At 37.5% G+C, this 25679-nt stretch overlaps 2 protein-coding genes across 19 annotated transcripts in view; one reads left to right on the top strand and one right to left on the bottom strand.

Moving 5' to 3' along the window:
- Positions 1-25679, bottom strand: part of LOC112463019 (centrosomal protein of 131 kDa-like) — a 63909-nt gene that overhangs the window by 21791 nt on the left and 16439 nt on the right. The window lies entirely within an intron of this gene.
- The window catches only part of LOC112463016 (disintegrin and metalloproteinase domain-containing protein 11), a 40669-nt gene continuing 19118 nt past the window's right edge, over positions 4129-25679 (top strand). For 14 of the 18 annotated variants that reach the window (XM_025029155.1, XM_025029165.1, XM_025029161.1 and 11 more), the window contains exons 1-14: positions 4129-4673; positions 18853-18906; positions 21030-21178; positions 21461-21517; positions 21643-21722; positions 21868-21937; positions 22398-22544; positions 22931-23134; positions 23492-23566; positions 23645-23817; positions 24028-24197; positions 24312-24475; positions 24599-24766; positions 25373-25677. In XM_025029155.1, coding sequence (XP_024884923.1) covers positions 4589-4673; positions 18853-18906; positions 21030-21178; positions 21461-21517; positions 21643-21722; positions 21868-21937; positions 22398-22544; positions 22931-23134; positions 23492-23566; positions 23645-23817; positions 24028-24197; positions 24312-24475; positions 24599-24766; positions 25373-25677 — 1901 coding nt within the window. In that variant the 5' untranslated portion in view covers positions 4129-4588. The remainder of the gene's footprint in view (positions 4674-18852; positions 18907-21029; positions 21179-21460; positions 21518-21642; positions 21723-21867; positions 21938-22397; positions 22545-22930; positions 23135-23491; positions 23567-23644; positions 23818-24027; positions 24198-24311; positions 24476-24598; positions 24767-25372; positions 25678-25679) is intronic. The other 4 variants (XM_025029154.1, XM_025029160.1, XM_025029162.1 and 1 more) reach the window with 1 other exon arrangement.

Here is a 25679-nt window from a genome sequence, read left to right as displayed (position 1 = left end):
TTTAATTGCATTAATTCGGGATTTATATCTAAAAAATATATTTCACGTAAAAATCTTGAATATTAAAAATAAAAAAATAACTTATTTTTTATAATCTGAGAAAGATGTGTCGTTTTAAGTTAATAATAAAATTTACGTAAATTTAGTTGTTTCTGTAAATATTTAACATGTCAACTTTTCAGTAAAAAATGTTACCACTAAGATTTTATTTCAAAATTAATATTTGCGTTTTGCGAAATATATTTCGAAAAGATAAGTTTTCCCTTTTGAGATCACCTTTGGATTCTAAATCTCAGGATTCTTTTATGTAGATCTCTAACCAAAAAATACAAGGTATAAATATTTAAACGTAATCAGGTAAAGCATTTTTCTTCGCCTAGATTGGTCAAATTTCATACTGTATAGCAACTTTGTTTTCCGCCGACGCGAAGAACGGCGTTTTTCTCTATTAATTTTCCTCCCTGCAGAAAATACGACGGCGAACTCTGCGCACGGCGAATAAGTTCCACTGCGAACGCGAGTCTATTTCTCTCGACTACGGATTAATATACAGTCGAAATGTACCTACTATACGTAAATAAATAAATAAACAAATAAACAAATAGGTGGAAGAAGGTAAAGAGGGAGAGACTAGGCTGCTCGACTTTTTTCTTTCATTATTAAATGATAATTATTATTTTCCATTCGACGTTTGTGTAAATGCATGCTATTCTTGTTAGAAGTTACATATTATTTTTTTCTAACACTGACAACATTTTGACTGTTTGTTTAAATGCTTAAAAGAATTACTCAGCAATTGTTTTTAATTAAAGTTGATATTTAGTTATTTGTTTTTGTTAAGAACAAAATATATCACAATCAAAATATGTCTATCAACAAAATATAAAGAATAAGCAAATAATTTTCTAAAATTATTTTAATTAAAACTTTTAATATATCTTACATAATTATTTTGAGTAGTACGAAAAATAAATATATTAAATCAAATATATCTGCACAATCAAAAAATATGTCTATCAACAAAATATAAAGAAGCAAATAATTTTCTAAAATTATTTTAATTAAAACTTTTAATATATCTTACATAATTATTTTGAGTAGTACGAAAAAAAAATATATTAAATAAGGTAATAAAATAGGTTTTTGCATAATTCAGTTTTCTAATAATTAATTAACAAAAAATGCACACGTGATGTCTATGCCAAATGTGCGAAACATAATGCTATTTCACTCACGCGCGCTGTCTGTTATAAATAAATAAAGTTAGCCGAATCGGCTGCTGTGTGCATCCTACGCGCGGTGACCCAAATTTAGACACGTGAATGAATCTCTCATGTGCCTTGTTGCCGATCTCTATCTATCATACACATCAAAATTCATTATTACAAAACAGTTTCGACACATGCCAAAACAGTTTCAACCGTTATTTTGTCATCTTAAGATAAGAAATAAGAATGCAAACAAATTTTATAGTTACTTTTTCTTTTAGACAAATTGTAAAATACTTCATACTTGTCTAATATATTCATCTCTTACATCTTAAAAGCTTAAAAATTTTAATTATTAAAATTCTCCTTGAATTCGAAAAAAAGTAAATTTTTTGGTAAGTTCTTTAAAATATAAATACTTTCTTTTTATCACATGTATCATGTATTGCTTGCAATTTCCGATTTTATATGTTTTAAATTCTGAATAATTAACGTGTCAAAAAGCTTTGAGATTTTCATTAAGTTTATTATTTATATCAGACACAATTATGATCATCTTAAGGGGCAGTTATTGCGACACTCGAATTCTCGAATAAGTTCGTTGATATAAAACAGCTGTGTCAGTTATAAATGGCAGAGCACTTGCTTTTACAAGCTGTGTAAGCTTCGGTGTGTTTAAATTTTGAAATAAAACTTCACGAAGACAATATTCGCTGTAAGATTGAGTAGCAGGTAAGAAGATTCTGATGATGATAAATCTACCAGGAGTCCGAGTCGCACAAACAGCAATTAGATTGAATTCTGCAGGAAGAAGCAACTCCGACCTCCCTTGCTCGAGGATTAATAGATGATGGAAAGTATCAAACTCTAATTATTGCAATTAAAATAAGCAAGATTTTGGTCTCAAACAAATTCCAGATAAATCACAGTTCCATAAATTTTCTGAATCCAGTGTGTAGATTCTAACTTTCTTGAATAATGGTATCATCAAATGTGGACTCACTCGATCCTAGATCTTTCTTGAATCTTGGATACCGTAACTCATGAATTATTTCAGCTTCCTTGAATCCTGGACGCTCGTGCTTTTATATTCCTCGTACCCCGGTTAGTCTAAGCCTCATATTTGTTGCAAACTACTTGCAGAATCCGGATTCTTTAAATTCTATGTTCCGGAGATCCTAAATTATTTAGCGCTCGCCTATCTAGAGGGTCTCGCATTCCAAGAGTTTTTGAAACCCTCCGGTTCATAGGTCCTTAATTCTTTTCATTCCAGCTGCTTCAGTTAGCTGCAAGATCCGCAGATCTCCTCTTACTCAGAGTAATCTCGAACGCTCCTCACACACCACTACCACACTGCACCTCAATAATTCCTCTGCTCTTCGTTCCACAATCTTCACCTGATCCACCATCTCCAATATCTCGTGCTCCATGCTGACTATTGGCCACCTAATTTAGCCTCATCCCCTCTTCTTCCCTTATTCCCTTTCATTTCCAATTTACTTGTTTGATTGACGCTAATGATCATACCGCCAATTAGTAGTTTGCGTACGTATTTTCTTCATAATATCTGCTAACAATTAATGACACCGAGGATGAAATTTCTGTGACTAATTCCTGTGATTATTAGTTTGCCCTTATCTTAATAAATTTCTGCATATTTTTAGCATTTCCTTTACTTCCTAACTTGCCTAGCTGCGATAGAATTTTAGTCACCTGCATAACGTTCTAAAAAAATTTCAAGGAAATACAAACATATACAATAAATCTCTACTTTATCCTTCATTTTCTTCTCTCTTCTTCTTCAGTTTATCTCTTTCTGTACATTGCCCCCCCTTCTTTTCCGTATATGCGCGTATTCAGAATCAAGAAGGTTTAAGAAAACAAAGCTTTATACAAAATGTAAAATTCGCGAAATCAAAATACAAAGCGAGCCTTTTAATTCTTCGTTTCCTTCAACTTTATATCCCACCGATATTTGATTCTAAATACTTCTACTCCAATTTCCCTGCTCGTCTCGCCTTATCTTGTTTCGCGCTCAGCTCTCCCTCCCTCATTTTCTCTATTCCTTATTCACCATTCATCTTCTCCACAACCATGTCGGCACCCTTCTTCCGCAGAATCCAGCCAAACGGCAGGATCACCATCTCCAGGCGGTTGATGCTCCATGGCAGCTCCCGCCACCTGGTCCAGGGTTCATCCTCTCTGATGCCCTGCGCGCTACCCCAGCCAGAGGGGGTTTTCGCATCTCGATGCCGCTTCTACCCCCGCGGCGGCAGCGAGGAAGCCGCCGGCGCGGCCGGCGCGCGTTATTGATTTGACAGGAATGACGGGAGGCGGAATGGCGCAGGAATCGATAAGAGAAGGTGGTGGTCCAAGCTGCTGGTGGTGCGCTGCGCGGGGGTGCGCAAGAAAGAGAGACTACTAATGCAACGGGCGTGCTAGAGCGAGTGAGCGAACGAGCGAGCGTGCGAGCCGTGTGGGGTTGGTAGCGAGCAGGTGGAGGGAGTGACGAGGAGAAGAACGAGGGCTGGCGGGAGCGGCAGCGAGGAGGAGGACCAGAAGAGAGAGGGAGCGGAGAATATTTTCATACTCCAGACTCCCGGCGTAGGTAGAAGATGGCAGCCGAGGCGTGATTCGGTCCGGGCAGTTTCCTCTCTTCTGGCCGCGCGCGCGCGAGAGTAGTAGGGCCGCAATCCGCTCCGGGTTTGAGAAGAAGAAGCCGCCGGAAAGTAGTGTGCTCTCCCTTCGCGGTCGGCCTCCTCGTCGTCGGTCGACGGTGCACGAAAACCCCGAAGAAAGCCGCCGGGAGATGATTTGAGGAGAGATCGAGAAAGAACGAGGAGAAAGAGAGAAAGAGAGAGACTGATTGATACTAAGAAAAAGATAGACGGTCAGAGAGAAAGAGATAGAGAACAAGAGAGAGAGAGAGAGATAGAGAGAGAGATAAAGTGAGAGAGAGAAGAAGAAGGAAAGACAGAAAGAGAGAAAAGGAGAGATCCGCTCCGCTTCGCTCGGCTACATTCCGCTCGCGCGACGTGTCCGACTCCGCTGTTTTTCTGTCGTTTTTTTCGTCGCCGCACATACAGCCACTCGCGCGAGCGCGCTATTCGTATCTCCGAGATTGGTACACCGATCTGTAGCGCATTATCGTCGGGAGGATCGGGCTCGTGATCCGCTCCGATCCGCTCCGCTACGCTCCGTTCCGCTCGGCTCCGCGTGCCGCGTCTAATGATCGAGGAGGTGGTAGACGTCGGTGATTATGCGCGTAGTAATGAATAATCCTGTAAAGCCCGTCGGGATCGCAGCAGCCGCCGCCATCGTCGCAGTGTTTCACGAGCGTCATGTAATATGGAATTAAACAATGTTGTTAAGACGTAAAGATGTGGCTACACTGTGGACTCTTTGTTCTCGTGATTGCCGTACGTGGATTTATTAGCAGCTTAGCCGACACCACATCCAAGCGAGGTAACGCCTGCCTGCCTTACCTGTCCGTCTTTAAGTTTAAAAGTTTTTTTCTCGTCTGCTTGCTTGCCTGTCCGGATTGGTAGCTGAGCGTATTGATGGCTGGAGCTTAATCGGACCGACTGTAATCGATCCGATACTTGCAGAAGGATCGTAATCTTTTAAAGAGAATTCATATATCCAACCGGTCTGAATTCCTTATCAAGCATTCGTGTCCGCCGAGAAGCGGTTATTTCGATCAGTTTCGAGAAAGATAGTGACTTAAGTTTCGCGAATAATTTAACGTGAGATAATTCGAATTTTCTTATCGGGCTAAGTGGAAGCTACGGTCCTCTATACGAATGGCTGCGTGAATGAATGGGTGTAAAGCGCTGATCGTTAGGGAGGTATTGCACCTGCCTGCGCACCTTGCTTGGCCACCATGTCCGCTTAATAGTCCTAAGGAGGTGGGATTCAAGGAAGGGAGAGTGGATTTAAGGTGTCTAAAGATCCGATGAGAAGATCTAAAGCTTCTTAATTGTAGTTCCATGTGAATATCGGTAATATTTCGCTCTATATAAAACGACAATCTAATACGGAAAATTATTTAATGCAAACTGATCTATATAACTGATCTATATGTCGAGTAACCATGTCTGTTTGGTGGACTGTAATAGTTTCGCTGGAATGATTTCCAGTGTGGAAGAATAATGGTCTGGTTCCTAATTAGAGCGCGAATTATTCACCGAATAATCACGCCTGAATAGCTGGGTGCAATCATGTCAAGCAGTATATGTGCCTGTCTAATCTGAAATCGTAAAGATTTCAGAATTCGAAAAATCGAGCATATAAGAATTTAACTTGTTAACTTAAAAAAAGGAAGGTTGTCCTTGTCCCCCGATACGATAGAACTGTCTGTTCTGAAGAGAGTTCATTAGCTTCAGAATATTTAGCTTTGATACTTTTACGTTTACACTTACTAATATTCTATAAATTTTTGAATTTATAAAAACCATAAGATTTCAGGTTTTCGAATATTTTTATTTCTTCGATTAATAACTTTTTAAACTTTGTATAAAAGTGACTAGAATTTCAAGTTCTCTAGCTGGATCTCAAGTCATTTTGATCTTCGATTCATTGAATTATAGATTTCCCGAATGGAAGACCGCGATTTCATTTTCAGCGTCAAAGAACCTATAATGTCGGGTTTACGGGTCAGGAGATCGCGGAATTCGAGGAATCCAGGGAATCTAGGATTCAAATAACCTAATCTAATCTCTAGAAATTAGATGAACCTAGTGAAGGAAATCCAGAATTTGCGGGTCTTCAAAGATTTGCGAAATTTAAAATTTATCAAGATTTAGGATTTAAGGAATTTGATAATCGATAAAGCTATAAAACTTAAAATGTAAAAAAATTTATAGAGAGATTATAAATTATAGAGAGAGATAAGAGATATAGAAGATGTATATATATATAATATCCGATTTTTTAAATTCTAAAATATAATAATTTTAAAATCCAAAAATTCAAAAGCTTACGAGCTTGAAAGCTTCACTTTAAAATTTAACGAACCGACCCAACTAAGTCTTCGTTGTTGCCAGGGCATTGCAGAGCTCGCGAGCTCTCTGCATCCTCGAACAGGATGAGTACCCTATCAGGGTGCAACCTTCGACCTTTTAAGTTATCAAGTTAAATTCTTATATGCTCGACTTTTCAAATTCTGAAATCTTTATGATTTGGACTTCTTAGATCCGCGAATTTTCACATTCTCAACTTCCTACACCCTTAAATTTGCATTTTTTATTTCTTGCATACTTGAATTTTGACATCCTCTACTTCTTGGATCCATGAATCTTAATAGCCTCGAGTCCTTGCATTAAGTCTTAATCTCGCGGATCTTTTGGCAGCATCAACATTCCCATATTTCGAGAGCTACATACGTTCCTTATTACGTTTCCTTTACGGTTCCTCATATCCTATGATCTTCTTATTAATTATCAAAGCATGCATCTTCGTAGCATACCTTTGCTCGTTACGATGATCGACAATCCTTCATCTTTATCATGCATGATACACCCATTCTCATTACGCACATAATTTGTTTATAATAATAAAATGCGAATAACAAGTCCAAGTACAACTAACATAAAACAAAATATAAATTAATATTAGATGATTGCATAAGTTCGTGCCCGATTTTCATAGTTGGCATTAAGTATAAAAATCGGGCACGAACTTATGCAATCACCTATTATAAGTCGCAAGCATCAGTAACGATCGTTTTACGTTGTAAAACAAATATAAATTTATTATAATATAATAATATATCTTGAGATATATCTAAATAGGTTCAATTTTATAAAAAATTATCCAATGTTAAGTTTCTCACGAAACTCAGTATAAGCACGCAAAATAATACCTGCGATAAATCTGTTGCATCGTTACACTTTACAAAAAAAGAGAAGTACTTTATTAATGTCGCTAATTCGCACAGAATAAAAACTGCTAACCGCGCGTTCCTCATAAGTACACGCGGATTCGCGTGTTTTGGTAGTTGCCGGCGGTGGAAAATGCGAATATAGATCAGCGGGAACGACCGGCGCTTACGACCGTATACGTATGCGGCACGCCGCGCTGATTTTCCCGAAAACGGCCGCGGGAAAACGCGCGACGCCGCGCCGATCGTCGGAATGCGCGTAATCGTTACGTACATTTCTGTCGGGTTTCAAATCCCGCCGCTGCATTATTCATAATGTTATCGCGCGGAATTACTCCGCGCCCGCTCGTGCTCGTCCGCTCGCTTTGCATACCGTTAGAACGCCGCTGCCGTCTCGTCGCTGCGTAAAACCGCGAGCACGCGAATGTACGCTTTGCACATGCATCATCGCAGCTTATCGCGCCGTCGATTTCGCGACGACAACGACAGCGATGATGATGCACGTACGTGTATCGTGATACTTAATACAAATATTTATTATCGCGCGGTATTAAGAGCACGCAATTTTATAAAATTTTATGAAAATTGAAGTTTATCTGCGAACGACTTTACCCAGGTAGCAAGCACTCGTCATATTGACGTCAAAATGACAGACTTTCGACGTCAATTGACGTCAAAATGACGAGTGCTTGCTACCTGGGTAATGTGACTGACCAAAACCAATGGTCGAATTGTCACGACATTAGCCAAACGTTGTCGAATATAAAAATATAGTCTTTCTCGTTTATTAATTATTGGCGAAACAAATACATATACTTTCTGACTTTAATGTCTTTATAAATAGAATTGTAAAAAAATTACAGTTTCTTCGAATTGTGCATTAAAATAATTGTGCAACGGTTAATATTGAATGATTCAATTACTTGTATTGTATCTACAAAATGTGTTACCGGCTCCGTTATTACTCAGTGCCAACTATGTTTATCCGTGAAAATATATCACTAAGGCTCGAGTTGTATCAGTATAACAGTCATAAAATATTTATAAGCTTCTTACAAGATAATTTTGAAAATATATAGGCTGTCATAAAATACCAATAAATATTTTAATGACAGTTTTAGCGTTCTCTCGTGTGTGACGGAAAGAAAAGTAGAGAAATGCTGAAATATAACGTTTCCTTTCAATTGCCTTCCTTGGCGTGTTTAAACTATGCAAAATTGAAAAAAATATAGTAACGTTAGAAGTTATAAACAGAAATAACACAATTTTACTTGTAAGTCAATTTCGAGCAAACTTTACTCCCACAAAAATTTTCGTTTGGGTTTTAGTTACAAAGTCACTTAACGCGAAAACTGCACAAGTTGTGTAGCAGGATGGCGCTTAATCATATTTTCGTTATAGGGAGGTCGATATCAGATATTGTTTGGAGGAGCCATAAATGTGACACCACTTTCGGAAAGAAAGTGTTTGTATTTACAAGACATTTCCATAATCGTAAAACATATTCAAAGCCTCAGCTATCTCCGGTATACGCATCTCGATGAAAAATTCACAAGTAGGTTGCACGTTACATATGATATTTATCAGTAGCCGTGAAAAGTGTCATTTGTAAGCAATATCATCCCTTAACGTTCTTTGCGCCAGTACTTTGCAAAGTACTTTACAAAAGTGTATTATGTGTGAATACAATTGATCATAAAAATAATAATCGCGAAAATTTCTGAATAAATATTTTCGATTAATAATTATTTTTGGAAAATAATTCTTTTCATAATTGTAGTGTTAAAACGTATCCATATTTAATGAGATTATCAAGATTTCTCCCGAGTGCGGAAAATGATATAGCTATAACGAAAGGGTTGCGGACGAATATTTTGTTTACCCATTGTACAAGAAATCAATCAATCTGTATCCTGCAATTAATCAAAGACGTAGGACGGGAAGACGGCTCGTCGACGAGTTTCCCCCTAACAGGACCCACGAGATTGAAATGGCAGCGTGCCAGTTCTAATTTATTGGCTTTTAATACTTGAATTCGCGGCCGATTTTGCAGTTCAACGAAATAGAACGATGGATCTTCGAAAAATCGAAGTAATGCGCACGGATTTAATGGGGAATTTATTATCGCTTAAGATGGCAAGATTTAAGAAGCCAAAGATCAAATTTATTATAAATTATGTTCGAAAAATTGATCGTATACATATGCACTGTTAAAGGTTAGAGGATGAAATTTAAACCAATACCATGAGTTAGATTTATTTTGTTATTTTTAACTACCATGTGCGTCACAATTTATTAGTTTGAAACAAAATAGGATTATTTTAACTCCATTAGTTTAATCAAATTAACATTGTTTTAGTTAAATTAACTACATATTGAGTAGGAGCAGTGGCGACCTATGGAATAGTTAAAAATTACTCAAAATTGAGTTTAATTTAACCCTATGAATTTAACAGTGTGATATCTCAAATAAACGGTCATTTTTTTGTTGTTAGAGTCATTTTGTACAACAATGATAGTCATATGTTTAGTATAATGTTAATAAGTGCTAAACAATTTGCGGAAAACAAGCTGGTATAGTGAATGATTGCACAGTAAAGACGTAGTCTCTGGACGAGTGGTTACCCATTCATTCAAGCATTCATATGCCTACATACCTACTCGTTTAACCACTCATCTAGTGAGTACATCTTCACTATACCATTATCCACGATTTTCGCCTGCCTGCGTTTTCCTTTATAGCCTTAATGCTTCTCGGTCAACGATGTAATGTATAATTTAATACGCCATCTTTTAAAATAAATAAGCTTGCTCTAATATTTTTTCGATCATGTAAAATTTATCGAATAAAAATTTAATTAATAATATCAACGTAATGTGTCATTTCCTCGATTTAGAAAAATTGTCTAAATCTAACGCGAGTCACCTTTTATCTATAAAATTTTTTTTTGTTAATCGGGAATCGATATTTTCTTAAAAACTGGACATTTTTAAGCTGCAAGACTTTTCCATTTTTTTAAGAAAAAGTAAATCTCAAAGTGATAAAAGAATCTGTAGAGATAAAAGGTGGTTTGGTAGGTCTAGGTCAATCTGTATTTTCGCGAAAATCGAAATAAGAACAAGGTTTCTCTCGCAGGAGATCTAGGAAGATTTGTCTCCTAAATTTCACCCTACCGCTATATCCTTGCCGATGGCAAATGGAGAGGGATTAACAGAAATCGCGCAAATAGCGTTAGTATATGTCAGCTAAGCTACAAATCGATTCGGATTATCGATCAACGTTGCATTTTAACAGCGGTATGATAAAAGTCACATTCGCACGCGTGAGCGTGTACACACACGAGAGTGCGAAAAGGCAATCGATTTCGTGTACGCGCGTGCCACGTCCTTCTGTCCGTTGTCGACAGTATGTATCTGGGCGATCGATGTCTCGCGATGTCGTAGGGCGGCGATCAACAGGAAATCGCGAAATAACGAGGCAGTCGACTGCAGAGCGCCTGCAGTGTACATTGACGTATGCGTTGGTAGTGATGACGTAATGAGGGTGGAAACGCGAGAGGGATGAGAAGGAGGGACGGGAGAGTCACAGACGGGGGAAGGGGATCCTTATACGCGGTTATCGAGTGACGGAAGAACGATGGATTTACTAACCCTCGGAATGCATGATGTGGGTCAATCTGATCCAGTTCCCCACCCCCTCCCCCCCAGCCCGCCTTTAAACGTAAATTGTATATCGGTTATTTTATTCGAGCGAAACATCTAGGACATCTTCGGGCGGTGGAAGCGCGCGGCGGACATCTTGAATAAAATGGGACGGGTGCATCAGCCCATCGTCGATTATCAATGAACCGCCGGGAGAGATGACCTACCCTATGCTCTGAGTGAATTTTATCACGCTTCGCAAATTTCGCGCGAGTTTCGTGTATTCCGTTTGAATTTCGCGTCTTTCGCGCGAATTCGATTCGACGGAGAACGTCGAATCGAAAGCATGATGGTCACGTAGCGATAAAAATTCAGGAAGGGTAGCGCGCGGAGAGTCGGTAGCGCGGAACGCGGGGGTAAAATTAAATTTCTCGGCGAAAAGAGGCCGAGTCACCTCGCCGGCGCACGGCGACGGAGGTAAAAAGGCGAGATCTCCAATTTTAGCGTCATCTCTGAAAGCGGCAACGAAAAACGGGCGCCGTGGCGCTGTATACGAGACGACGGTGCCCTTTTGTGCGTGCGTTCTTGTGGTATTTTTTATCTCGCTTCGTGAAATCGCATTATTAGGGGTGCATTCGGGGAGCGCGCTATTAGCACAATTATCGTCCAGAACTGTTCGACGAGACGCTTTGTGGCGCTGTGATGTACGATGATGACGTCACTGTGAAGGCAGCGTGACGTCATCACTCGCGCTATTTTCGCTATTATTTTCGAAGTGAGGCACGAAATGCTAATTGGCGCTTATTAACTGCTGGCGCTATCGCTATCGCGCTATTGGCTCCTCGAAGTTCATAGCGTTTGCATTTATAGCGTTAATAGCGTCTCCCCGAATGCACTCTACATGTGCCGAGCGTCATATCTGGTCCGGTCATTTAAATCGTGCAAATAAAAGAATTAAAATTTGACGTTTCAAACGTGCAGGGATCTAAAGAATTTGAGAAAGCTGTTCGCGCGCTACAGGGAGAACGAGGTATCAATTCGTGTCCCGCAGCTATGTTACATTCACCCTTTCTTCGGGCGAGACGTGTCATGTCGTATTGGTTGCTCGTGTGCAAACAATATCACGATAGAGCAAGGCGAGCAAACTTCCGGATCATTTTTCCCACGTGTTCTGTAAGACGCTATCAATGTCTGAAAAATTCTGCTCGAGCTCGCTATCCGCTTTTCTGGCTGATGTACCCTATACAATTCTATTTGTATTGAGTTCACTTGTTATTTTCGTACTGCTTAATAATCAGATTATAGCATTTTTAATTCAATATACAAGATTGAATATGCGATGCGAATAGACAATTCAATATATCTATTGATTTTTATGAAAATGTTTAGCATGGAAAAACGTTTCACATTAATTGTATAAAATGCTAACCAATAATACTAATTAAAAAACTATTAACAGTGCTAGTGACAAAAATGGTAAATGATTATGATTTCGTTTACTATTTTATATCGCGAAGCATAAAGATTTACTTTCGAAAAGAGCTGCCGCGAACAATTTAAGTAGAAAGCGTTCTAATAGTCAGACAAGAAAGGCGAACGGAATGAATTCTTTTATACACGGAAATTTAAGTGCTCCTTTCATTAGTTGAAGATAAATTTTACTATTCTATTTTCACCCGCCGTAGCAAAAGTATCTATCGTCTAAATTCCGGATAGTAGTTCTGAATTTTTGAATTGGTACGTCTCGAATCGTACGCCTCGGATCGAAATTGCCGGGCTCGTGGCAGGTCATTTTTCCCGGATGTCCTCTTAAATCGTCTTCGACGCCTGAGAAATTCTGCCCGGACCTGGCTGCCGCTTTTCCGGCTGACTCACCCACAACCTCTCGCCAGTCTCGTCCATTTTCCTTTTTCGGGAATGACCGTCATCATTCTCTATCTCGATACCAGGCAAGAATAATGTGGGAACCGGCAAACGGCAGCGACAGGATGTTAGACAACAAATAAATATGACGTCGCGGCAGGTTTGCGATGGCGGAAATGTCTACTTTATTAGATTACGACGATATATAAACTTTTAAAACAAACCGTCTCCGACGGCGTAGAACAGAAAGAATCCGTATGTTGTAAATTCCTTAGCTCTGCGTCTGGGTTCGAGGTTTTCCAGAATTATAAAAAAAAAAATTTGTTCGTATGGATATTAAAATTCTCGGAAACATGTTAAACTCAATGTGCAAAAGGGTGCAAGTTCGAAAGATACGACGATCCTACATCGTAAGTTTGTCAATCAAAGAACTCGGCTGTTGAGCTGTATCTGATATGTACGAGGACACAGAGGATCGAGATGTCGAAGAGAAGAGCGGCCAGGACGAGCGCAAAGTGTGGTATTTGTTTTAGAATTCCTACGCTTTACCGATGTTCAAAGTGGCAAAGCGTTTGAAATCTGAAACGAATGCGCGCAAACCTTCATCCCAGCCAGGCCAGGGGAGCCATAACCCGCGGAGGAGATGCGTGATCCTGGACGCCCGAGGTCATCGCGCGGAGGGGAAAATATGAGACACTTAGGTGTAGTTAATCATTATCTTCATTCCCGCGGGATTACGCATCGTCGGCGCATCATTTTTGTTTCCTGCGCCGCTAGGAGAATCTGATCTCATGTCAGAACATCATACGTGAAGGAATAAGAATATTGACCCGTTATTCGTTAGAAGACTTTTATTAATTTATTATGTTGGATTCCAGTACGTAGAAATTTTTATTTTGATTGTATTAAATACTAACCTATTTAAAAATACTAACGTTTATTTATAAAAAAAATATAAAACAAGAATAAAAAAAATATATATATCCAGATTTTTGTAAGAAATATCATAAAATATGCGAAAAATTAAAAATTCGTATTCTTTGTCGAGCTTAAAATCAATTTCTTTCTTAGACAAGAGTAAATTTCGATTTAGTTACTCCGAGATTTTTTAAACAAATTGTTTGAGATATTTAATGTTGTAAACTAAGAAATATAATATCCGGTGAAACTTTTTCTTTACGAGCGACTCTAAATTGGTCAAAGCGTTCGTAGATGAAAGAAATTGCAGTATTTCCGATGTCGTATACACTAGTATTTGTTCAACCAGCAGCCTGGGATTCGCGAATCTTCCATAAATGTAGGAAATAAACAGTTGCGACAAATACGGAAAAGAGAGACAAATTTCGAGAGGAAAGACGGTCTCAAAGCGAATGTCCGTTCGTGTCTGATTGCATATTTATTCGATTTTAGATGTTTCTCGCATACGACGAGATGTTGACGGGACAAATCAAAAATCAAAATTCGAAGTGAAAGAAATTAGCGCGACAGGAAGAAGTTTATGCTGCAAACACGGATTTATGCGCTTTTACTGTAATTCACTTTTCACGTTAATGTATGTTAACATAATCGCGCAATGCACTTCTGTCAGTTTAGAAAATGAATTAAATATGCGTTAAAGTGTTTTATTAATCTGGGTTCCTAACTATATCTTTTTGCAAAAATATGTAAAAATGGTTTTTTTTTTCTAAATATTTCGGAATTTTATTTTTTAATTCCATAATTACACAATTATATAAAAATTAATATAAAAATTTCAACATGTAAGAAGTTGATAAACGAAATCTATTTCAAGAGTCGAATAATCTTCTATCTCTCAGATTCTCTCGGATCTTTGGATTTTCGTAAATCTTGAAGTCCTTGGATTTGTGAGGAGTCTCAAGAATTAAGACAAAAAACGAGTAAATAGAAATTGGCGAAGAAGTTGAGATTGTGTTTTAACCAACCCACCATTCACACAGCACTTTCCTCACCCTCCACCCTCTCCTTCTCGTCCTTCTCGCCCTCTCGCCCTCTCGCCCTTCACGCGGCTTCTCATCCCATCGGAAAACGTTTCCATGCCGGTCTTCGGGATAAATAGTTTGCACAGGAAAAGGATTTCTCCACGCTGGCAATTTATCTCGAACGTACGCGGCTCCATTAAGCGGAGACGCAACCCTTTGAGCCTGGAGAGAGAGGGATACTGCGGATTCAGGATTACGCGTGGATTTAAGGCCGTAATCACGGGGATTTCGGGACAAGTAAAGTGTGACGACAAGGTCGTCGATAACTCAGAAGGAAATTATTTTGCGTGTGATCGTGTCGAGCATTTCAGTTTCTATTTTTATATCGATGTAAATTTATATCGGTGTAAATTATTATATCACTACTTCGTCTTAAAAAAAGAAATACTATCTCTTATAAGATTTATTGTCAATTGAGATATTTAATAATTCAAAATAATTATAGTTGCTCATAACATATTATAAATCACAATTAAATTTAGTTATGTATATAATATATGTTAATTGTATGTAAAATTATACATACAAATTTTATATTTGAGATATATAATAAATATTATATCTATATCTTATCTTAAAGTCTTCGATTTTCTCGACTTAAGACCTAAGATTATATAATTTATTATTTCTCCAGTTTATGGGTTCTTCGATCTCTTCGATACCGAGATCATTTTAGTCTTTAGGACTTTAAGCTCTTTTAGGCTGAGGATCATGAAACTATACGAAGGATTGTACAACCATTCTAAATTCGCGGACACGTCTGCCTTACAAATGAAACGAGTCTTTCGCGGAAATGGTTTACTGTGAAAAGAAATCAATATGAACCAACGGAAAGAGTCTTGGTTACGAAAGAATCGACAGCTGCCGCTTTCTGGTGGCAATAAAGTTAAGAGACCTTAAAATAAAAGGGCAGTTTAAGCTCAAGACGCGCGTTCACCGGTAATATAGTCCTAAGTGTAATGTAGTCTTTGTACGAAATAAATTCAACAGAAAAGTGAGCTTTCAACCTAGAAAGTTTATCTTCCGACGACGAATCCCAAAAGAAATTTTAAAACCTCAGAAACACGTATTTGGTCCAATTTCTTGATTCTGCAACCTTAGTTTTTTTTAAACCTGTAGCATTCCTTACAGTATATATAATCACTCTCATATGTATTTGCAACAATTTTATTAAGTTCTTAATTTAGATATTTCAAAGATATTCAATATTTTAAAATTTATTAATTAATGTGAATTATCTCAGCTTTATGAAAAAATCCTAACAAATTAAAGATATTTTTAGCACATCTTCGGGCTTTAGATTTTTATAAAAATAGACAAATTCTCCAATCTTTCCATCTATAACTCTGGATGGATGGAATCATTACATTCATTAACCTTCTCCTGCGAATTTCATCTTTGACCCTTCGCTTGAACCCTAGAATCTTAATCTGGGTGTAGGGTCGTAACTTCCGGTACAGTGCCGTTAGGCACAGCGAGCGAATGAGGGTGGGAGGAAGAGGGAGAGAGAGAGAGAGATCGGGACAGACAGGAGGACGGAGAGAATGAGAAGGAAGAGTAAAAGGAAAGGGATGGAGGGAAAAGCAATCAATCTTTGAGAGGCAGATGAGTGCGGGAACCTAAAATATAGGGCAACACAAATTTAGTCTGGCTGCCGGTCCACGTCCACGTGTCGACGTGAATGCGCAACCGCCCGGGTTTGTAATCGATATTGCCGACAAGGCACCACGCCCTGCACCTGCGAGATGTGCCGGGATATGCAATGCCACCGAACCGAACCTAGTCGAACCTTGCCCAGGACTCTCTCTTCCTCTTTCCCTCTTTCTCTCACGTTCTCTCTCTTCTCTCTCTCTCTCTCTCTCTTTCACGTGCGCCCTTTTGCACCACCTTCTCCAGCATGCTTTGAAACTTGGACGATCTCAGGCTCCTTTGAACTCGATTCTTCGGGTACTAGATAAACCGATTGTTCAGTCTCGTATGCGACAGTTTGGTGCCTCAAAACCTAGGCAAACCTTCCTTGGAAATCTTCTATCTCTTCTACTTATTTTCCTCCTCATATATTTCGAAACTTCAGCCCTTCATAAAAATTTGTTTGAAGCTTATCTCTCTCTCTCTCTCTTTCTCTCTCTCCATTATATTATTCTAAATAGCTGGATTATTAAACTCTTCGTACAACGACATTAGTTGCAATTTAGTCATATAATCAGGATTCTCATACATCCTTTGTACTTGTTTCCCGAGCATGCTTCTGACTTGGTGGATTCAAGATTTCTCCCTTGAAGTCCAGCTCTTCTTTGAATTCCAGATAAATCGATTGTTCAACTCCGTGTGTGGGAATATAATGCTTACCTTGAACCTAGTCAAGGCTTCCTTAGGGACACTTTAGCTTTCTCACGCGCTTATCTTTCTTCTCAAATATTATTCAAAATATTTTTTTTCAAAAATTTTTATTTTTCAAACTTTCGAATATTCAATTCCAGATAATTATATAATTAAAATATAATAATTGAATCGAATCTATCCAAATCTTGCGCAAGTTCATATCTTTAGATGCATCTGTTCCTTCGTAAATGATGCCTTCGGACTTAGGCGATGTCAGAACCCTTCGAGTTCTAAATAACTTAATTATCAAACTCGTCAGGCAATCGAACTTCCTTCATCTTTGACGCTCTTCTCAACCTCAATCTTATCCAATTCAAACTTTGTTGCTTCGATTTCAGAGATTTTAATATAAAATATTAAATTAAAAAAAAACATTAAATTGTAGGCAAGTGACGTAAACTATTTAGAGAAATCCGTTTTTAACGATAAATATTTGCGTCAACGATGATTGAAAAGATTTCAGTCACTGAGCCGCGAAGGGCAATGTACCGGTTTCGCCTAGAAAAGCCCGAAGGGCTTCAGAGGGTAAGAAACGCCGTTGCAGCATCGTCGCGTCATTGACTCCGATCTATTCGAGGCCGACTTCGCCCTCGGCTGATTTTTTTGTACTCTGGTACCGGAAGTAGGCCAGCGCAAACTGTCGTCCCTTTTATCCGGCGTTACGTCCATCTTATGAATTTTGCGGCGAGGAATTTTACGCGAAGATGAAAAAGTTTCGCCATCCATTCTCGTCCTTGCGCAGGATAAAAGTGCAAATACTGCCGTATATTCTTTTTCTTGTTGCCGTTTTACTCAATCCAGATTGCAAAGACGTGATAAATTGCGCGATTATTTAAACGGATCCTTGCATGTGAAAAAAAAATGTAACATGTTGTTATGTTAAACAAATGAATGAAAATGCTTGAGCCGACGTGGCATATCCAGAAATAGAAGGTAATATCGGATATTTGTGGCTATAATATAAGAAAATTATTTTGTTTGTATGCGAGTAGAAAGGTCAGCAATTTCTGTATTAACCTCGCGTAACAGATGAATGAGCAAGATAGGTAAACATCCCATTAAACATACTGTTATAATGGGACGAGTAACTGATACATAATTAATGGATTCATTACGATGTTTCAATATTGAAACATTTAACATTTGTCGTCGCTAGTCTTTCACTCTATTGTGATATTTAACATTTTAAAATTTTAAACAGAATACTTTTAAAACCAACACAAACAGATTGAACAATAGAGTATTTTGTATGCTTTTAAACGTTGCAGAATTCTAGATCGGTTATAATAAAAACTAAGCAAAAATTTGATTGAAAGAGAATATCGTACTTCTTAAACATTTTGTTTATATCACAAACATTAAATATCTTTGAAATTAATTAAAAACTCAAAATTAAATTAAAGATTACTGTAAACTAAGTTAAGGAATAGCTTTCGTTTGAGATGTTCTTGAGATCTTGATGTTTTGAATATGAGATATCCAAAATCCCAAGCGTCTTAAATCCTTTGATCCTCTATTCTTTTGATTTTCAATTCCTTGTTTGGTCAGCAAAGAGTCTGCTTAGCTCGGGGTTTGCTGAAGTTCGCTGAAGTTCATCTAGTCTAAAACTCTCAGGTGAACCACTAAAATGCCCGAACACATGCCACGTAATCCTTTTACCGCCAGTATCTCTTTGAGACATTATCTTTGGCTGATTATTATAAAAAGTATTATAGTTTAAAGCTATTTATAACTGTTATATTTATATTTACATTTTATATGTGCTTTATTTGTTCGTTTTTGAGTGCGTTATCAACATATACATATATGTTATGGTGTGTATATCTAATAGAATCTCAATAGTTTATTGAATCGTACATTTTATTCTGTGTTTTAGAAGCAGACTACACTTTAGATGATTCCTTTTGGAAGGAAGAGGAAACTCCCGCTGGTGAGTAAACATATATTTTATGGCAAAATTATTATGCTTAACTAGTGCTAATTAGTAACTAATTATTAAATAACTAATAATAACTAATAATACTAATTAGTAACTGGTGCTAATTAGTTGACTAATTCTTACAATGCAAGCTTGAAATATAATCAACTAATTCATGAAGGTATTTATATAGATTCAATGAACAAAGCTTTGTGAGAGTATATTTAGAAATTATTCAATTTAATCTAAATTTTTCGTGCAAGATTAATCTTGATTTAATAAAACGATGAAATTTTATTTCCGTCATTATTTACACAACGAATTGCGCCACGGTTAAAATAATTATAAATTAAATTTCGCTAATCTTGCGGGATAGGAAAATTTTGCAAAGATTCGCTGTCGCAATCTTTGCACAATTACGACGGTTGCGGGATAAGGCTTTGCGTAAACAAACTACCGTAAAATGGAAGGACCGCAATGCAGCACTTTCGTTAGAAACTTGATCCTCGAGGATACGACAAATCCTCGAGAGCGGTTTATTGTTAAGTCAACATCGCTGATTGGTCGGAAACGCGAAACTTAAATTGGATTACATTTTAGACGGGGACAATGCACCGGGACAGAGCTCGACGGCGCGAATCCCGGCCTAGATATTACGGCGATTGTGTAATGGGAAATCTGTCTTGAGAGCGGGGAAAAGAAAAATTTCAAGTTATTCCAGCTCGCATTTATTTTAATCTGGTTTTAAACGCTGAGAAAATTCTACATAATGTATTTCAGTAACGTTGAATACAGGATTCGTGGAATTAGGGAGCTTAATTAGGGATTAGGATGTAAAGCGGCGTTGAGCATACACGAGTAAACAGCAATAGCTGCTGCAACATTACATGAAATTTAATTTAATTTGATATATACCACTTGTGTATATATATCTATTATTTATACAGGAATTCAATTTGCAATTTAATTAATCCTGGATTGAAAGTGTCGGGAAACATATTACGCGACGTGCCTTAGTAACAAAGAATCTAGGATTCAGAGAATTAAGGAGTTTAATTAAAAATTAAAGTTTAAAGTACTGTCTTGCACAAGAATGTAAAATTTAATGATTAAAAAGCAATTATGCAAAAAATTTCAAGAGTCACGAGGTCTAAGAAAGACATTAGAATATTCTGACGGAAAATCGAAGCCGTCGCGAGTTACCGCAACTGCAACGCATGTAACTGCAATGTGAAACATAGTGACGTCGGCCGAATTAATCGCAATTTACGTGACATTTCTGCGGCAACGGCAACAATTGGCGGGAGGAGGAGGAGGAGGTTGACGGGCGGGGCGAAAAGAGTAAATTAATCGGCGAGTAATCTCGGCGTGTTTGTGCGACGCTTGAAGAGTGGAGATAGAAATTCAATTCGCGATTGGCGCGCGCGTAAACTTTTCGAAATAAGGACGCGAAAACGATTCGCAAAACGTGGGAAATATAGCATTAGCCTAGAGGAGCTTCGAACGATCGATATTTATCGCCGATCTCGGTAATGACAATTTTCCAACATATACCTACAAGGTATAGTGCCATTTCTCAACTATAAATTCTAGGAGGCAATGTTAATGCCGAATATAAATTGCTTGTGAAAAATCTACAGATGAGAGAAATGGGAAAATTTTTTAATTTAAATTACATCAGATTATTAATTAAAAAATGCAATAATATTTAATAAATATTAATTATATGCTATAAGAAATGCTGTAAGAAATATATACACATATCGTCAATTTCATACGTGAGGCTTGAGAGCTGAGAGAGAAAACGTCACTCTTTTATGAAGGAAATCGAGGCCGAATCAATCAAGATTGAGAGGGCTAATACGTGGATACAAAAGAAATGGGACAATAAAATCTACTTTATACTACTTTATTACTGCCGTTATTATTGAGTCGTACGGACTAAAATCTCGGCGCCGATGGTTGAGAGGGCAGGCAGGTTAATGGCAATAGCGTGAAATTTCGTCGGTATGGCGCAATGAATCGCCCCAAAGTCCATTCGAGATGAAATTAGAGATCGTAGAGGGATGGATGAAAGAGTGGGGTACCAGGGGGTGAAATTAGGGCGTTCGATTGAACGTGGAAATTGATTTCAGGTGAGGTCGAACGACTACTACACGAATATCGACAAAACCAAGAGCTAATACGAAATATCGGTGGTCATTACTATCAGATCATCTATCCGGTACAGCTACGGCATCACGAGAAAATGGGGATATCCACGAGAGAAGTCGGCGTACCGAAGGTAAAATTTCACACCCCACATTGCTTTCCTCTATAGTTTTCACCACGTGAATATTTTTGTTGAACTCAATAAAATCAAATAAATAAATAAAAATATATAGATATAGATAAATAAAAATGCAAGGAAATTGTGGATAATAAAAATAAATAAAAATGTTGTTATAAATTTATAATAATAATATACTGAACTTTCTAATATTATAGATATTTAATTTATTTGGATTACGTCTTTAATATTATAATTGATAAATGGTTAACATTATGTATTCTTATTATAATTTAGTTTCCTCAAAGAGGTTACGGAGATGGAGGATATCAGAATCCTAGAGGCAGAATGAGAGTAAGTTTTGCAGTACAGAAATAGATTTTGAGATAATCATTTATTAATGTAGATTTTAAGATAAAAAATTAACCTTAAAATATTTGTAGTGAATAATGTTAATCATGCAAAATTGATATTTTCAGACAGGGAGACATTTTCACCGGACGTCTCTTCTGATCAAGGCCTTTAATCACAAATTTCGTCTAGACTTAGAATTAAATACGTAAGTATCTTTATATATTTTTTTTCTTAATATAGAGTGATAAAACTGTAAGCATAATAGACGAGAGAAAACTATAAAGAAGATCTAATAAAAAAATATTATCCATTAAAAAAATTTACATGCGCTCTTCATTGTTATGTTGCAGGCAACTTTTAGCTCCAAATCTTATACAGAAAGACTTTTTAGCCGGCGATGCGGAACAAATGTCTAAGCAGGTAAAATATTTCGAGCGAAATACAATCTCACGTGCGACAATTTAATGATGCTCAAGTATTTACATAACGCAAACCGACATTCACGGTTGTGTCATAAAGACATAATTGTTTTGCATAGTTGATTATCTCACTCTGCGGTTTGTTAAAACCAGTTTAGTTGGGTGAAATTGCTTTTATAATATAAGGTCCCTCATTACGGTCTTTCCCGACGCTAAAGGGCAAGACAAATAAAAAAAAAAGTGGCTCTTTAGATATCGGGTAATGGCAGAGCTATTTTAGTACCGTGAAAGGCAAGTGTCAATAATAAATATGTACAAGCATATACACTGTTACATTATTTACCGTAGTATAAAAGCAGTATTGTGAATAGTCTAAAACACTCATGTGACTTTTAAGTATCAAGAGGAAAGATTCAAGTTTAGCGATAAAACTCATAATGGCATTATTATCTCTCTTGCAGGAGATAGAACATTGTTATTATCACGGCACTGTGAGAGATTATCCGGGAGCTAGCGCTGCTTTTCACACGTGTAACGGTGTCAGCGGTGTCATTCATTTAGGCAACGAGACTTTCGTCATTCATCCATTCTACGGCGGCGATTTATCGGTCAGTTAAATTACTTCTCGATAATTATTGTAAGGAATATGGCGGAACAATAATCGTACGTACATATGTTTAAAAAATATTGGAGCAATTATAAATGAATTATTACCATGGAGAATGGAGAATCTCCAATTTCTCTATCTACACACTAATCCACGCGCACAATTTGCACACTGTCTCGAAATAATAGTCGGCTAATGCGGCTAAATTTGAATCAAAGGCTTTGAATTCGAGTTAGCCAATTTAGCTTGATTTTATTGCTAGATAGACATAACTTCGCGGAAGTTTAGGTCGCGCTATAATTAAATGGAATGTCGAGTGTCGGGAACGGGTATACGGCGGCAAGACAGCTAGCGAGGACATAAACTATATGCAGGCCTCTCTTTTAGCAGAAACATCCTCACATTATATTTGAAGCCCGAACAAAAGTTAACAAAGGCTGCGCTAACTCGGGAAATCTTGAGTGGCGTGTAAAGAACCGTCGGCAGAAGCACATCTACGGGCTATCAGAGACCACTTCCGATCGATATAAAAGAGACGTCCGTGAAGCAACCAAATACATCGAAACTGCCATCATTATCGATAAGGCTATGGTACGTTATTATTATACCTCTTCAAGCGTAAGTTAATTAAAATGACAGAATTATACAGATAAAACGATATAAAATATATCAATGAAACAAAATGTAACTTAAATAGAAAATTGTAAGATAATCTTTTAAACAATGGATTATTTAATTGTACAATTTATTTGATTTCCAATCTGCACTTATAACGGTAGAGAATTATAAAATAAATGTTAGTTTTTTTTATTATTATCTTTGTTCTTACAATTAGACCATTTGTACTTTTAGATTTTAAATAGAAAATGCAATTTAATACTCGTGATATTAATTAATGTTATTTAATACATCCGTAACTTCAAATGGTACTTTTGTGTCTGTGCACAGTTTGACAAAAGAAACGGTAGTACCAGAGCTGAGGTTGTTCACGATGCCATCCAAGTTGCTAATATCGCAGATTTGGTAAGCTCGATTGTGAAATAATATTCGTGTAAATTTACGTTTTAGTAGGATATGTATTAAATTAAATTTTCTCCGCAGTATTTCCGTACATTAAACACTAGAGTCTCCGTCGTATACATCGAAACTTGGAAGGGCAGCAACCAAGCGCAAATCGATAACGGCATCGACATCGATCAAGCCTTGATAAGCTTTAACGATTATACGATGCGGAGAATGTATCAAGTTGCTCAGGACACCACCCAATTGCTCACGTGAGTTCATTGTTCCTCTTCCGGTTTTTGACCCTTCTCTCAATCAAATTGTTTTGATATTTCATGCCAAACACTTTAATATCTTATTCTTTCGTCTCGATTTAATGTAATTGATTTTCTAAATAAATTGAGGATATAAAAATTTAATGTTAGCAACTGTAAAGTAAAATTATTAAATAAATAATTAACAAATTGGATATTTCTCGATAGGGGTGAGACTTTCTCAGGTGGAGAATCAGGGGTGGCTGTACCCGAAACCGTGTGCAGCCAAAGATCCGTAGGAATCAGCGTCGATCTAAACACCTACGAGCCTCATCTTTTAGCTGGCACTATGGCTCACATGATCGGTCACAATATTGGCATGAGCCACGACGATGGAAGTAAGTATTGCGAAATTATTTGTCAGCTCATTTTCGATGCGTCAATCAATTTGGCAAAGAGGACAATAGTTTGCAGTGGTGAGGAGTGGTGAAATTTCTTATTAACAATTTTAGGGAACGATTGCAATTGCCGCGATTGGCACGGATGCATCATGGCTCAATCCATCGTCGGCCTAGAAAACGTTCAGCCATACAAGTTTTCAGAATGTAGTAAAACTGACTATATAGAAGCTTTAAAAAACGGCAACGGCAACTGCCTTTTTAACAAACCAAACGAGGTAGATCGAAAACATACACATAATTAACTCTTCGATCGAATTAGCAGGGAAATCGAATAAACCGTACGTGAAGCAAATTCGATTAACGTTTCCATAATCGATTGGATCTGCTTTGGATTATAGTTGGAGATTAGGAGATCATGCGGAAACAGGGTAATCGACGACGGGGAACAATGCGACTGCGGATCGATCGAGGAATGCAAGGTGTACGATCCTTGTTGCGATCCTATCACCTGCAAGCTGACGACGGAGGCCGAATGCGCGACCGGTCCTTGTTGTAGCGATTGCAAGGTAAGATAAGAGTAGATCCTCCCGTCCTTTAGCAAGCAATCTCTTGGAAGTAATACGATGTAGCGAATCACATTCTCTGATCCATAATATTGAAATATATTTTCATAACTCATCTTTAAAGACTTTCACAAGTGCTTATATAATACAAAAGAACATTAAGTTAGTTATAAAATGTAAATGTAAAATGTTTACATAAAATGTAAATTGTAAAATATACACTGAGAAACCCATTTCGTTGAATCAACTAAATCCTTGTTTGTATATATATATGGGCAAACAAATTCTTTAGTTAATATAACAAAAATTTGGTTCACGTAACAAAAAATTTTTTGTTATGTGAACCAAATTTTTGAATTTGTTTGCTCATATCCAAACAAAGATTTAGTTGATTCAACGAAATAGGTTCTCAGAGTGTATATATATATATATATATATATATATATATATATATAGAGCAGTATGAAAAGTAGTAATAAATGCACATTTATGAAGGACCGGATAATTTTATTTCCGGCGTATAATTTTCTCTTGCTTATTTTTCGCATTCGCGTTTTAACATGAATCCTAAATTTTTTTAATATTGCATTATAATATTGAAAATTGCAGCTCCGTGCTCGCGGTGTCATCTGCCGCGAATCAACGAACGAATGCGATTTACCGGAAGTGTGTTCCGGCGACACCGGCCAATGTCCACCGGATGTTTATAAGAAGAACGGCAACATATGTTCGAGTGGCACTGGCCATTGCTTCAACGGAGTTTGTCCTGCTCTGGATCTACAATGCGAGCAAGTGTGGGGTTACGGTGGAATCGGCGCCGATCAAGAATGTTTCGAGCAATTTAACTCTAAGGGATCCATCAACGGCCATTGCGGTACCGACTCCAGCGGTCATCTTATCAAATGCGATGCTGAGT

The sequence above is a fragment of the Temnothorax curvispinosus genome, unplaced genomic scaffold (assembly GCF_003070985.1).
Source record: "Temnothorax curvispinosus isolate PA1 unplaced genomic scaffold, ASM307098v1 QBEX01012990.1, whole genome shotgun sequence".
Classification (NCBI taxonomy): domain Eukaryota; kingdom Metazoa; phylum Arthropoda; class Insecta; order Hymenoptera; family Formicidae; genus Temnothorax; species Temnothorax curvispinosus.
The sequence above is the reverse complement of the archived record's forward strand: the minus strand, read 5'-3'. Positions and strand labels throughout refer to the sequence as shown.